This window comes from Cannabis sativa, chromosome 2, assembly GCF_029168945.1.
Source record: "Cannabis sativa cultivar Pink pepper isolate KNU-18-1 chromosome 2, ASM2916894v1, whole genome shotgun sequence".
In the NCBI taxonomy this organism is placed as follows: domain Eukaryota; kingdom Viridiplantae; phylum Streptophyta; class Magnoliopsida; order Rosales; family Cannabaceae; genus Cannabis; species Cannabis sativa.
The window spans coordinates 59189151-59204348 of record NC_083602.1 but is presented as its reverse complement, the minus strand read 5'-3'; the positions used below and the strand labels follow the sequence as shown (position 1 = coordinate 59204348).

Sequence of the window (15198 nt, the reverse complement as noted above, 5' to 3'; positions counted from 1 at the left end):
TAATTTAAGTTGTAATTATAATTTAATGAATAAAATTTTTATTTAAATGTGTGTAATTCATAAAATATTCATAAAATTTTATTAATGTTGAAAAGAATATCTCAATGCTTTGGTATACTTATAAATATATACCATAGCTTTGTTATATTTCGTAACACTTTACAAATCATTCAAATTTGTAACACTTTAATTGTCGCCTAAATTGTAGATGGCGACAATCGATAAGTCTTGGACCAAAATCAGAAATCGTGGTTGTCATGAATTTTGGAATGGTCTACAAGCCTTTTTAGCAATGGCATCAGAACACAAGGATTGTGATGGAAGAATTCGATGTCCTTGTGTAAGATGTATAAATAGTAGGTTTGAAAAAATAGATAGGGTTAGAGCACACGTATTTGATCGAGGTTTCATGCAAGGATGTGAGAAGTGGATTTATCACGGCGAGCCTGAGGATGTTGTCGATGATGTAGCAGTTGTCGATGTTGAATCAGAAGATGAAATGATTCCTATTCTAGAAGACTTCTTTCCCTCGACAACAGAGGATGTACAAGGAGAAGATGAACAACCAACCACAAACCCTCATTTTGATGACTTATCCGAGGAAATTGAAGCTGAATTGTATCCTGGTTGTGATTGCATTTCGTCTCTCAACTTTTTAGCAAAGCTATTGCATTTAAAAGTTAGAGGAAAAATTCCTAATAACATCTTTGAAGAATTATTGAAGCTTTTAAAGTTTGCATTTCCGAAGGAAAATAATATTCCAGCAACTTACTACGAGGCAAAAAAGAGATTAAAAAAATTAGGCTTGGGTTATGACTCTATCCATGTCTGTTTGTATAATTGCTGCCTATTTTATAAGGAGAATGCATCGAAGGAGGCTTGTCCAGTGTGCGGAACTAGTCGTTGGGTTACTTCCGAGAACGGCAAAGCAACAAAAGTTCCTTGCAAAGTCATGCGATACTTTCCGTTGACACCTCGACTTAAAAGATTATATAGTTCGAGGATTACAGCGAAGAGCATGATATGGCATCATATTGGAAAATCAAAAGATGATGGGGTGTTGCGACACCCGGTCGACGGTTTAGCTTGGAAAGACTTTGATGCAAAACATCCCGAGTTTGCAAGGGACCCAAGAAATGTTCGACTTGGGTTAGCTGCTGATGGATTTAATCCATTTGGCAACATGAGTCTTGCATACAGCATGTGGCCAGTGGTGTTGGCTAACTATAATCTACCACCTTGGTTATGTATGAAAGATAATTATTTCTTGCTATCTACCCTAATTCCTGGTGCAAAATCTCCAGGTAAAGACATGGATATATTTTTAAGACCTTTGGTGGATGAATTAAAGGAGTTGTAGAATAATGGGGTACCAACGAGAGATAGTTCGACCAACTCGATGTTCACCATGCGTGCTGCGCTTTTGTGGACAGTGAATGATTTTCCTGCTCGTAGTAGCTTGTCTGGGTGGAGTGGTCAAGGTTATAAAGCTTGCCCTACTTGTAATGAAGACACGACGTCCATTCGAGTGATCGGGAAGACATCATATGTTGGTCATCGAAGGTTCTTGCCAAGTAACCATGCAATGAGAAGGGATACTCGATTTGATGGTAAAGTTGAAAGAAGACCTCCCCCAAGACGATTTACTTGTGAAGAGATATTATCACAAGTTAATGCTCTCGAACCCCAAATTCCCGGACATCATGAAAATTTTGGGGGCGTGAAACGTAGAAGAGTTGCAGAAAATTGTAATTGGAGGAACAAAAGTATTTTCTACGAGTTGGAGTATTGGAGCACGAATATTTTAAAACACAACATTGATGTCATGCATGTTGAGAAGAATGTGTGTGATAGTCTCCTAGGAACCATCTTGGATAATGATAAATCAAAGGACACAACCAATGTGCGACATGATTTAAAGAAGATGGGTATTAGGGAATCGTTGTGGATTTATGAAGATGGGAATGGGAGGCTAATGAAACCGCATGCTCCTTATGTTTTGACTCGTGAGAAAAGACAACTTTTTTGTCAGTTTGTTAAAGGAATAAAGTTTCCCGATGGCTTCTATTCAAATTTAAAGAGCAAAGTTTCTCCAGATGAGTCTAACATTATTGGGTTAAAATCCCACGATTGTCATGTCATTATGCAGCGAGTACTAGCGGTTGGTGTCCGTAAATTTCTACCTCATGACACTGCAACAACTATTACTTAGCTGTGTAGTTTTTTTCGACAGTTATGCTCTAGAACTCTAAATGTAAAAGATATGGAGGATGCTCAAAATAATTTAATTCTGTTATTGTGCAAGATGGAATTGATTTTTCCTCCAGCTTTTTTTGACATAATGATACATTTGGTATTGCATTTGCCTGAAGAAGTGATGATTCCCTTCGAGCTTAGTTAAATAGAAGTAAATGGATGAGCTCTTGTTTCAGTGACTACATATATTAGATCACTATAACATCATTTACAGGTAACTAAGTGTTTTAAGGGGCAAAATACATTGAGGGGTGGAAACGGTAAATTTATCCCATCTCGATGTAAATCATCTATATAGAGGATCTTTAATCACATTAAGATTATAACAATGGTTAAATGAGATAGCATATGTATATGGTGAAACATATAGTATGCTCTATATAAGTCTGAGAGTGCAATTCCAAGTTCTAAGAGTGGATTCAACAAGGAATTAATAAGTTAGGGATTTACTTTGTAAATTCGATTCAACTTATTGGAAGCTCAGCAATATAGATCCATGGTCCCGACTCTAGTTGAGACCATACTGTTTGTAAGACTCTATAATTGATTTATGATTAATCAATTATAATTCTAAAAGTTAGACTATGTCTAATTTAAGAATTCTCACTAAGTAAGGGTGAAATTGTAAATAAAAGGGTTTTTAGGTTTAATTATTAATTAAGAGACTTTGTATGTGTAATTGATAATTATTTTAAATGACAATATTATTTAATAATCTATTTTAGTTATTAAATAATTAGTTTTGGCATTTAAATGGTTAGAATTGGAAAAATGGCATTTTTGGAGAAATAAAAATAAAATTGAGGAAACTGCAAACCCTAGTGAGGCCCAAGTCACACCTATGGCCGGCCACTATAGTGTGTTTCCCAATTATTATTTTCAATTTTTTAATTGCCAAGTAATTGCTAACCTAAACCTAGCAATAATGAGAAAGTGGTGGATCACACTAAATAAGGCAGTTAATCAATTACGCAGTAAAAGAGAAAACTGTTTATTTGGAAAGTTGAGCTCTCCCTTTTCCCTATATATTGCCGCCCCCTCTCTTCTCTTGGTATGCATCAGTATCACACGAAATCAAGAGAGAAAAGAGAGAGAAATTTCGAAATCCTTGTGAGAGAGAAGTGCCCACACATAGCAAACAGTACGTCAATCATAGATTGGAAGACTATGAAGGATCACATCCATCTGAAGGACTTTTGGGCTCTGATCTTGATTATACTCTGCTACAGACAGGAATCAAGGGTTAGAGATCTGAGTGGAAGGAGACACATTATTCCGCTGCAATCACTGTAAGGTTTCTTAACTTTTATGTGTTTTTATTTATCATTTTAGAAGTTTATATTTAGGTTGTTAAATCAACATACTTGTGAGTAGATCTAAGATCCTGGTAAAATTAATTCCAACAAATGAGACATAAGCTCACCTTGTCTAAGACCCCGTTGAGGTATAATAGTGCCATGGACCTCACCATTAAGCAGCATGGAGCACTCCACAGAAGAGATACAATCAATAAATTTTTTTCATCCACACACTATGAAAATCGAGTTTTCCCATAAATTTCTCCAAGAAACACCACTCAACCCGACCATAAGCTTTCGACATGTCCAACTTAAGAGCACAAAAATGATCACCTCTCTTCTTTTTCTTTAACGCATTGATGCATTCAAACCTGATAGATACATTATCAGTGATAAGATGCCCAGGAAAAAATGCAGTTTGCTCATAAGATATGATATGAACCAGGACGTCACACATACAGTTTTTTGATTATCTTATTAATAATCTTGTCAAAGACAATACAATGACTAATTAGACGAAAATCAACAACACTAATGGGATCATCAATTTTTTGAATCAAATAGATAAGAGTTTTATTGATACCTTTTAAGCTAGAAACCCCATTTTGAAAAGTCAATGATGCCAATATAATGTCATGCCCCACCGTATTTCAATTTTTTTGATTAAAACCAGCCGTGAACCCATCCTCTCTCTGGCTTTTAGATGGGTCCATTTCAAAGAAGGCTTTTCTAATATCCTTGGCACAAAAAATCTGAATTAGACGAGCATTAAAATCCTCTGAGATCTTCCTAGGAATCAAATTATTGACTTTGGCAAAAGCATCCTCTGAGGGGAAATCTGAAGTAAAAAAAGCAGCAAAAAAATCTTCAAAGACTGCTCTAATTTCACCTTGACTCGAGACCTCAAAGCCATTCCTATTCTGATTATATTTTTGGCCCATCTACCTGAAGCACACTTGTGGAAATATCTGACTTCTTGTCTCTCAATTTGAGCTAATTATTTTTAGCCCGAGAAGTCTAATATTTCTCTTCTTTTTCCTGAAGAACATTAGGCTCTTTCTCAATTTTTTGAAGCTCCTCACAGCTAACATTGTCAAGATTAGCATCCAAAATAGAAAAATCCTTGAGCTTTTTATTTATAGTAATTTGCTGTCTCTTATAGATTTTTTTTATTCTAACCATTCAGTTTACCTCCCACTTCAAGAATATTGAGTTGGACATTGCGAATGGAATCTAAATCTTTGAACGTCTAATTTTAGCCAATAATTTTCACACAATCTTCCTCATCTGTGCAAGTATTTTCATAGTGTAAACGAGAACGCAAGACATGGACATTATGTTGGAATTATTTTACCAGGATCTAGATTTACTACCATGTATGTTTTTAACATCCTAACATGAATTTCTAAAACAATGTAAATAAACACATATAAAGTTTGAGAAACCTTACAGTGGGTGCAGCAGAATTAAATGACTCCTTCCACTAAGATCTTTAACCCTTGTATCCTTTCTGTAGCAGAGTATCACCAAGATCTGAGCCTGAAACTCCTTGCTTGTGTTTGGATTCTACACAGTCTTACACACTATGATTGAGGACAAAATTGATGTGTGTGGGCACTCACTCTATCACTCAAGGTATGAAAATATGAAGAGAGGAAGAGAGAAGAGAGGTTCGAATTGTTGGGTTTTATGCCCTAAATAAAACTCTTTACAATCTGATTAGTTATCAATATAAGAAATTTGAAGTGATTGATGTTTGCATGAATTTTACATGCTAATGGTTTAATATGTTTAATATGTTTATTACATTCATACACACAAAATCAGTTAAATCCAGATCATATGTTTATTCACAATTACAGTATCGTCAACACAGTGGAATGTGATTGTGATCATATGAATCAAAAGTTTTGGTCCCTGTTTCATCAGTGTTATTGGATTTACACTAATGTGATAATCATCGATGATGTGTACTTACACTTGGAGTAAGTGTTATGTTCTTTCCAGGACATTAGTAAAGTATACTAGTTTCGAATGTATGGAGTATACATTGGACTGGACCGATATTGCAACTTAGTTAAGATATTATAAACTTACCGTTATATCTTTCCAAGTCAATATCAGTAGTTGATCTTAAGATTAAAAGAATCTAAATCCTGATATGCTTGGGCTCAACTCAAGAGTGCTATTCATGTTCTTTGATTTATTAGTTAAGCCTACTTTTGGGTCAGGGTGATACGTATATTTTGGGAACATGATAGTATGATTGAGTGGGAGTGCTGAACATAAATATGGAATCTATAGCTTCTACTGGTGTATAGAAGTTAAGTGATGATTCCCTTCGAGCTTAGCTAAATAGAAGTAAATGGATGAGCTCTTGTTTAAGTGACTAATTCTTAGATCACTAAACATCATTTACAGGTAGCTAAGTGTTTTAAGGGGCAAAATACATTGAGGGGTGAGAACGGTAAAATTATCCCATCACGATGTAAATCATCTATATAGAGGATTTTTGATCACAATAAGATTATAACAATGGTTAAATGAGATAGCATATCTATATCGTGAAACATATAATATGCTCTATATAAGTCTGAGAGTGCAATTCTAAGTTCTAAGAGTGGATTTAACGAAGAATTAATAAGTAGGAATTTACTTAGTAAATTCGGTTCACTTATTGGAAGCTCAGCATATAGATCCATGGTCCCCATTCTAGTTGAGACTATACTGCTTGTAAGACTCAATAATTGATTTGTGATTAATCAATTATAATTCTAAAGTTAGACTATGTCTAATTTGTGAATTTTCACTAAGCAGGGGCGAAATTGTAAAGAAAAGAGATTCTAGGTTTATTTATTTATTAATAGACTTTATATGTCTTATTAATAATTAAATTAAATGACAATATTATTTAATAATCTATTTTAGTTATTAAATCATTAGTTTTGGCATTTAAATGGTTAGAATTGAAAAATTGGCGTTTTTGAGAAAATAGAAATAAAATTTGTGAAAACTGCAAAAACCAAGTGGGGCCCATTACACACAATGGCCGGCCACTTAAAGTGGTTTTTTCAAATTGATATTTTCATTATTTTAATGCCAAATACTTTCTAACCTAAACCTAGTAGTTGCCTATAAATAAAAAGTGATGGCTCAGTCAAATAACAAGTTTCTACATGCTTTTGAATAACCTTTTCTGTCAGAAAATCCTTTCTTCAGAAAACTGAGCCTTCCCTTTCTCTCTCTTTTCCCACACACAGCAAGTGGTAACTCAATCATAGATTGGAAGACTGTGAAGGATCACACACAAAGAGAAGGACATTCGGGCTCAGATCTTGATAATACTCTACGACAGAAAGGATACAAGGGTTAGAGATCTGAGTGGAAGGAGACATTAATTCCGCTGCATCAATGTAAGGTTTTCTTAACTTTATATGTGTTTATTTTATCGTTTTAGAAAGTTCATATTTAGGGTGTTAAACAACATACTTGTGAGTAGATCTAAGATCCTGGTAAAATAATTTCCAACAGAATCTCCTTCTTGTTGGTTGATTTTCCACAGTCTTACACACTATGATTGAGATACCACTTGATGTGTGTGGGCACTCACTCATTCACTCAAATTATTGAAGAAGAAAAGAGAAGAAGAGGTTTCGGCTATAGAGAATAGATAGAGGCTCAGTTTTTCATCTGACAAAGTTAAGTTTGAATGAGAGCCATCACTATCTATTTATAGGTAACCACCTAGGTTTAAGTTAGAATTATTTGGCATTTAAATAATGAAAAAATAAATGATGAAAGCCTATAAGTGTGGCCGGCCATGAGCTTTGGATAATGGGCCTCACTTATGCAATTTCATTGTTTTATCATTTCTGCATCTCATTTTCTCAAAAATGCCAATTTTTAAATTCAACCATTTAAATGCCAATTCTAATTATTTAATAACTAAAAATTAATTATTAAATAATATTGTCATTTAATATATTTATTAATTAGACATATCAAGTCTCTTAATTAATAAATAAACCTAGAATCTCTTTTCTTTACAATTTCGCCCTTGCTTAGTGAAAAATCACAAAGTAGACATAGTCTAACTTTAGAATTATAATTGATTAATCAAAATCAATTAACTGAGTCTTACAAGAAGTATGGTCTCAACTAGTATGGGGACCATGGGTCTATATATCCGAGCTTCCAATAAGCAGATCAAGAGTTTATATCTTAAACTCACTGACTTATTAATTCTTCGTTGAATCCACGCATAGAACTTAGAATTGCACTCTCTGTATATAGAACGCTCTATATGTTCCACGATATAGATACGTCATTAGTTATCCATTGTTATAATCCTAATGTGATCAATGACCCTCTAATAGATGATCTACATTGAAAAGGCACTAAGTTACCATTACACCTTCAATGTATTTTATCCTTAAAACACTTAGCTCCGTATAAATGATATTTCAGCAAAGTGAAATGAGATCTCCACCATTTATCTCTGTTTAGCCAAGCTCGAAGGATATCATCGTTTCACTTCTAAATTCCTATAGAAGTTATAGATTCCATATTTATGTTAGCGCTCCCACTCAATTATACTATCATGTTCCCAAAATGTACGTATCACCCTGACCCAAAAGTAGGCTTCACTAACAAATCAAAGAATATGTATAATACTCTTGAGATCGAACCTAAACATATCAGGATTAAGATCATTTGATCTAGGATCAATAGGTGATACTGAATTGAATAGATATTACGGTAAATTTTAATATATCTAATCAAAGTTCAATATCGGTCCCTTCCGATGTATACTCCATACATCCGATGCTGGTAAACTTTGCCAATGTCCTAGAAGACATAACACTTATCCAAGGTGTAAGAATACCTATCGCTGATTATCATGTCAGTCTAAATCGAGTGAACTGACAAATCAGGGAATAAACTTTCGAACATATAATTAAGATTATATTCCACTGTGTTGACAACACTATAATCATTAACAAATTGATATGTTCTGGACTTAAATAGAATTCATGCATTATGTAAATAATCATGAAATAAATCATGTGAACCATGCAACATTAAATGTTATTTCTGATCTATATTAATAAGTAAATCTGATTATATTGAAATGAGTTTTATTTAGGGCAGAAAACCCAACACCACCATGGTTGAACGATGATGTGTGGGGCTTGGGCTGGTGTGAGTGGCGCTACTATGGTAGGCATGGCACTATGAGAGAGAGCAGTCAAGAGAGACGGAGATGGAAGGACGGTGGTGGAGCCTCTTCGTCGACAATGGAGGGCATGGCACTATGAGAGAGAGCAGTCGAGAGAGACGGAGATGGAGGGACGGTGGTGGAGCCTCTTCGTCGACAATGGGGGGACGGTGTTGGAGCTTCTTCATCGACAATGGAAGGACGACGATGGATCACCTTAAGAGAGCAAGAAAGACAAGTAAGAGAGCTAGAGAAGGTTCAAACGGAATGAAGAAGGAATGAACGATATCTAATTTTTCTTTTTAGAGTTTTAAGTGAGAGAGAGAGAGAGAGAGAGAGAGAGAGAGAGAGAGAGAGAGAGAGAGAGAGAGAGAGAGAGAGAGAGAGAGAGAGAGAGAGAGAGAGAGAGAGAGAGAGAGAGAGAGAGAGAGAAAGAGAGTAGGCGACGATTTATAACTGTTAGCTATACAATAGTCGGAAATTATAAATCACCGCCTATAAATTGTCAGGAATTCCAATCTCATAGCAATTTTAAACTGATGAGTATACTTGATGATTTTTTAAAATTTGCGGGAACTCTCAACTATGGGCATTGATTTTAAACACTCACTTTCTTCTATTAGCGACGATCCTAAAAAAAATGATTTGAGCACCGATGAGAATAGTCCTTTTTGTAGTAGTATTGGATGACGCAACGACCAAATTTTGCTAGTAGCAAACTTAGCAAGGGTATGAAAAACAACATTAATTACTTTAGAATAATGAGAAAGACTAACTGAATGAAAAAGAACAAGATTACAACCAATATCTCTAAGAACTAAGCCTAAAGAAGAGTTCAAAGAAACATAATTATTAACTTTATAATCACATTAAGGCAATCGGTCTCAAGCTAAATATTCATCCTAACCTAGTAATTGACATTATGTTACTGCATTATGCAAAGCAAGCTTCAAAATTATAGTTAATATGCATAAATAAAAATTAAATTGAAAACTTTACATTACTTTAAGTATTTGTATATTAGCTATATTTTTATTAATATTTTTTATTTTATAATATGTGTTTGTATTTTTATTTTAGTATTATCATCATCATCTAGTTCATCATCACTTATGATTCCCAATGATATCAATATTCCAAGTCATGTTTTAAAAAGTTTGCTTATTTGGCCAAATATATTTAAAGCAAAAAGGTTTTTTCAAGTGCACAATTACAGTATACCTCGTTATGTCCTTAGAGAAACAAACTCACCCATTTATTTGATAATGATGATATTACTTAGTTGATATATTTTTAAAAAATTAGTGCATTTGTCATCTCACTGTATATGAGGTAAATATATAGGGTGCCAATATTATGTTTGTTAGTTCGAATATAAATAATTAATATGTAATGAATTTAATATTATTTTCATTATGTAGAGGCTTATACGAAAAACTTATCATGTTGAAAATTATTCGACATAATTTGGTTTTGAGTGAAGATATGAGATTCAAATTGAGAATTATTATTTTTTATTTATAAATCAAATAATGATACATATTATATATATTATACGTATATGTAGGGTCTTATGTAACCTAATAACACCATGTGCCACTTTTACATCATGTTGCTAATGAGAGTTAAAAGATATATCCAAATGAGTATCTTTCGAAATATGTAAGTAATAATTAACATATTATTTTAAATGTGATCAATTTTAAATTATCAAAAATACTAACATAAAGTTTAAATTTAATTTATACTTATTTTGCAGTATGATGGTAAGATCGAGTATACAATAAATGATATTAACACCGTATGTGAAGCATGAGTCGACTGCTATACCGAGTATTTTCTAGTATAATTTTTCTAATTATTTTTTCTCTTTTTTTTTAGCAAGTACAATTTTAACTAAATTTATAGTTAGAACTAATTGTAATTGTCATACATATATTTACTAACATATATAGTGATATATTATGAATTTTATTAGATAATATTTTACTGCAACTTACGTTTGTATAAATTGTGAATACATCCATATAATTAATACAACCAAAGTAAGGGAAATTTAAAAAAAAAATATATTAAAATTATTTTTTTTGCCGACTAAAATTAATTACGGCGGTGTGAAAAATAGTGTTATAATTGACATATCTCAGTAGTTTCAAAGTGTCTAGAATGCGACCTATCTTTGCAGTTTATTAGGTGATCGCCGAGATTGCTATCTATCTCCACGATTTTAGGTGTGAGAAGGATGGGACACCTATTTCATTAGTTAAATGTAAAACTGGCGAGATTGGTTACCATATCTCGACGGTTCCCAACCGTTAAAATTGGTCATTACTCTATCTCAGCGGTCTATAACCGTCGGAATAGATTTATCACAGGATTCGTAATCGCCGAGATAAGATAATTTTCTTGTAGCGGCTCCATTTGAATGCCAGCAGCCTCAAAAAGAATAAGACTAGTAAGAGTATAGGGTGATTTTACAATGCACCCCTTAAAATGGATGTACTGATGCACTCTTAACTTGTTTCGGCATCTAGAAGAATTTTTTAGTCTAATTTTTTTTTTCATATTCATGTACGTTATAGCTATTTAAGATAACCTACAAAATTTTGAGAAATTCAGAATAATTTACAATATAGAAAATAATGTTCAAACAGTTTATTTTACACGCGTATAAAATAAAATAGTCACGAGTGCAATACACTCTCTGAACGTATTTTTCGGCGTGTTAAACTTTTTCAAATTTCTTAAAAATTTGCAGGGTGTCTTAAATAACTATAACGTTCATGACCATGAGAAAAAATTTGACTAAAAAATTATTTCGGGTGCTAAAATAGATAAGGATGCATCAATATATCTATTTTAAGGGGGTATATCGTAGAATTTCCAAAAAGTATAATACTAAAAATTCATCAACTTGAGGGTCCACTTAAGGCACAAACAATTTAATAATTAAAAACTAATTTTTTAAGAATAAATAAATTAATAATTAGTCGGTTAGAATTTTCTAATTGATAAATTTATTATTATATTATTTTGAATAAGATAAGTTTTTTAATTATTAAATGTTGTCCTTACATACACAATTGTAAAATAAAATGTTTTAACGAGTAAACGGAAGTGGGGATGGAGTTAATACATCACTATATTATGGTTATCACGACACTTTATTTAAGAGTCATTTTGCACCTTAACAACATACATGAAACTTGAACACAGCAGATTTTCGTTCTTCATTTTCAAACTTCACTTCATTTTCAGATTAATATTACTCTCTCTTTCTCTCTTCACTTAGTTACAAACAAACAAAGAACGAAAAAATTAGTAGAAATTAGACTTATTTATATATACATACAATTCATCCTCTCTTAGTTGTTTTTGTTTTTGTCTAATTGGAGTATTTTAAAAACCATGGCAACGGCAGCATGCGCCTTAGAGACTGTGGCTAGAACATTGGCGTGTCGTGACGGCGTGGCGGCGGCGCAGCTGAAGGTGACGTCCATCTTCGTCATCTTCGTCACAAGCGTAATCGGCATACTCTGTCCGGTTCTATTGGCCAGGCTTTTTCAAGGCAAACCAGCTTACGATAAGGCCACACTATTAATCAAGTGCTTCGCGGCCGGAGTCATTCTCTCCACATCCTTAGTCCATGTCCTTCCTGACGCCTTCGCAGCTCTCTCAGATTGCCAAGTGGCATCACTCCACCCCTGGCGGGACTTCCCTTTTGCCGGTCTCGTGACCTTGATCGGCGCACTAGTCGCTCTCCTCGTCGACGTCACTGCCACCTCCCACGCTGGAATGCACGGTGGTGGTGACGCGCCTGAATACGAACCGGTAGGTACGAAGGGGGAGATGGTGGTGGTGGAGACGGAGACTAAGAAATTGGTCGAGTCTAGGATCGAAATGGGTGAGTTGGGTGGGGTAGAGCGAGTGACGTTGGAGGAGGATTTGGTGAGAATGAAGCAGAGACTGGTGTCGCAAGTGTTGGAGATTGGGATTATATTTCACTCGGTGATTATTGGGGTGACCTTGGGAATGTCTCAGAATCAGTGTACTATTAGACCTTTGGTGGCTGCACTGGCGTTTCATCAGATTTTTGAAGGCATGGGTCTCGGCGGCTGCATTGCACAGGTACCATGGTTACACTTAACACTCTTTTTCTTCCTGATTTGTTTGATCAATATTTGAATTATATAAGCATATGTATAATTACTTTTAAGCATTACTTTTCAAAGCTTAGGATACAATTTGTGTAACAATGTCTCCGATTGACAAACAACTAAAGCAACCTAGTTATAAAATACAGTAAAGAAATAATAGACAAATAGATAGTTAATCATATTAATATAGCCAAATATAACATATAAATACAGTGATATCATGTTATTATTGACAAATACTACACTATTATTAATACAATATAATATTAAAAATTACATTTTTATATAAATAATTATTAAAAGGTACTAATAATAGTGGCTAATAGCACCTAGAGCTGTTATATATATAAATGTATTATTTTTAGTGTAATTTAATTCTGAGTCTCATATATATTTTCTAGTTAATAAGTAAAAAAACTAAATTTCTAACAACTCGTGAATCACTATCAAATATAGTGTAATATTGAATACCTTAAAATATTAAATACCATTTTTTTTATAATATATTTTTTGAAGAATAATTAATTGAATAAGTGGAGTTTTGTTTGTTATGATACAGGCAAGATTTAGCTTTGGAACGACAGCGTATATGTGTTTTATGTTTGCAGTTACGACGCCAATGGGAATAGTACTGGGAATGATATTATTCTCGGCCACAGGGTATGATGATAGTAGTACAAACGCCTTGATAATGGAGGGTTTGTTGGGCTCTTTCTCTTCCGGAATACTAATATACATGGCTCTTGTTGATCTTATAGCTCTTGATTTCTTCCACAACAAAATGATGAATTCCATTTCATGGTTGAAAAAGGCTTCTTTCATTGCTCTTGTTCTTGGTTCAACCTCAATGTCTATCTTAGCCATTTGGGCTTAAAACAACGAAAAAGTGCTTTCAATAAGATTGGAAAAGTGTTATCAAAATATTACATACCACTTTTTGATGTGTTAAGTCTAACTGTTGTTATTATAATATTTAAATGTAATGTTTATTTGATTTATTAAATAAAAGTGTTACATATATATATTGCAAAAGTTTTGACACAATACTTGATATAGTGAAAGAATGTTATATTATTAATATAAATAATAGGGAAATATGCGGCAAAAATACTCAAATTATTTGATTTGTTGCTAATAAATACCCAAATTCAAAAATTGGTGGCATAAATACTTATATCTTCAAAACAAACTATTTTGTTGGTACCCAATTCACAGCTCCGTTAGTTTTTCATTTGGATGCCATGTGTCAATATTATATTAGTCTGGTAAAACAAAATTAATTTTAAATGATTATTTTTATAAGAGATTTATTTTTCTTTTTTTTATGGAACAAATAAAAATTGATTAAAATTATAAATTATATTAAAAATATATAATTAATAAATAAACGAATGACCTGTTCATCTTCTTCAACCTGAAAAATCTCAAACCTAGAAACTTATTCAGCTTCTTCAATCCAAAAAATTCCTAATCAATGAAATTATTAATCTTCCTCAACCAAACACTGCCAAGACCCCTCCTCGTCATTCTAGTCGTACAAGTCCCGACGACCGTTTGACCAGTTGAAGAACTGTCTGTAACGTCCTCGTCCTCGTCAATTTGTGTCGAAAAAGTCTCGACGACCTTCGCTCCGACGTCTTCCCTAGCTCAGTTCAGCTAAGATTTGTTGCGTCTATCGAGATCATTTCCCTGCCATCACGATTTTAGAGAGCTGGGTTTTGAAGTTTTTTTTTTTTTTTTTTTTTGAGATGGCACCAAATCAAATGTTCGTCTAATAAGAGAAACTATGATTTGTTTATAAATTTTGATTAATAAGTTTATTGGAAACAAAAAGAATGAATTATCAGAATAAATAGTTTTATACATTTATATTTATATATAATTAGAAATAATATTATTAAGTTATCATTTAATATTGTAGGGGTTAGGATTTGTAGAAAAAGATGGGGAGTAAAAGCTGGATTCGTGGTTCATGTAGAAGAAGATGGTAAATAAAAGAGAACTTTTTTTTTTCCTTTAGTTTTAATAAATTTTTATTTTATAAATCACTCAAAATTAGTTTTGTTATAAAATTATTATTTTGGCTAATAAAATATTGACACATGGCATTCAAATGAAAAATTAACGGAGCTGTGAAGTGGGTACCAGCAAAGCAGTTTGTTTTGAAGATATAGGTATTTATGCCACTATTTTTTGAATTTGGGTATTCATTAGCAACAAATCAAACAATTGGAGTATTTATGCCACAAATTTCCCTAAATAATATAAA

General features: G+C 33.2%; 1 protein-coding gene across 1 annotated transcript; it reads left to right on the top strand.

Annotated features, from left to right (window-relative positions):
- Positions 1 to 11893: 11893 nt before the first annotated feature.
- On the top strand, positions 11894 to 13887 carry LOC115720984 (zinc transporter 6, chloroplastic). Its single transcript, XM_030650209.2, has 2 exons — positions 11894 to 12900; positions 13489 to 13887. Exons 1-2 carry the CDS (start codon positions 12181 to 12183, stop codon positions 13801 to 13803), a joined length of 1035 nt encoding a protein of 344 aa, XP_030506069.2. The 5' UTR covers positions 11894 to 12180; the 3' UTR covers positions 13804 to 13887.
- The last annotated feature ends 1311 nt before the right edge of the window (positions 13888 to 15198 follow it).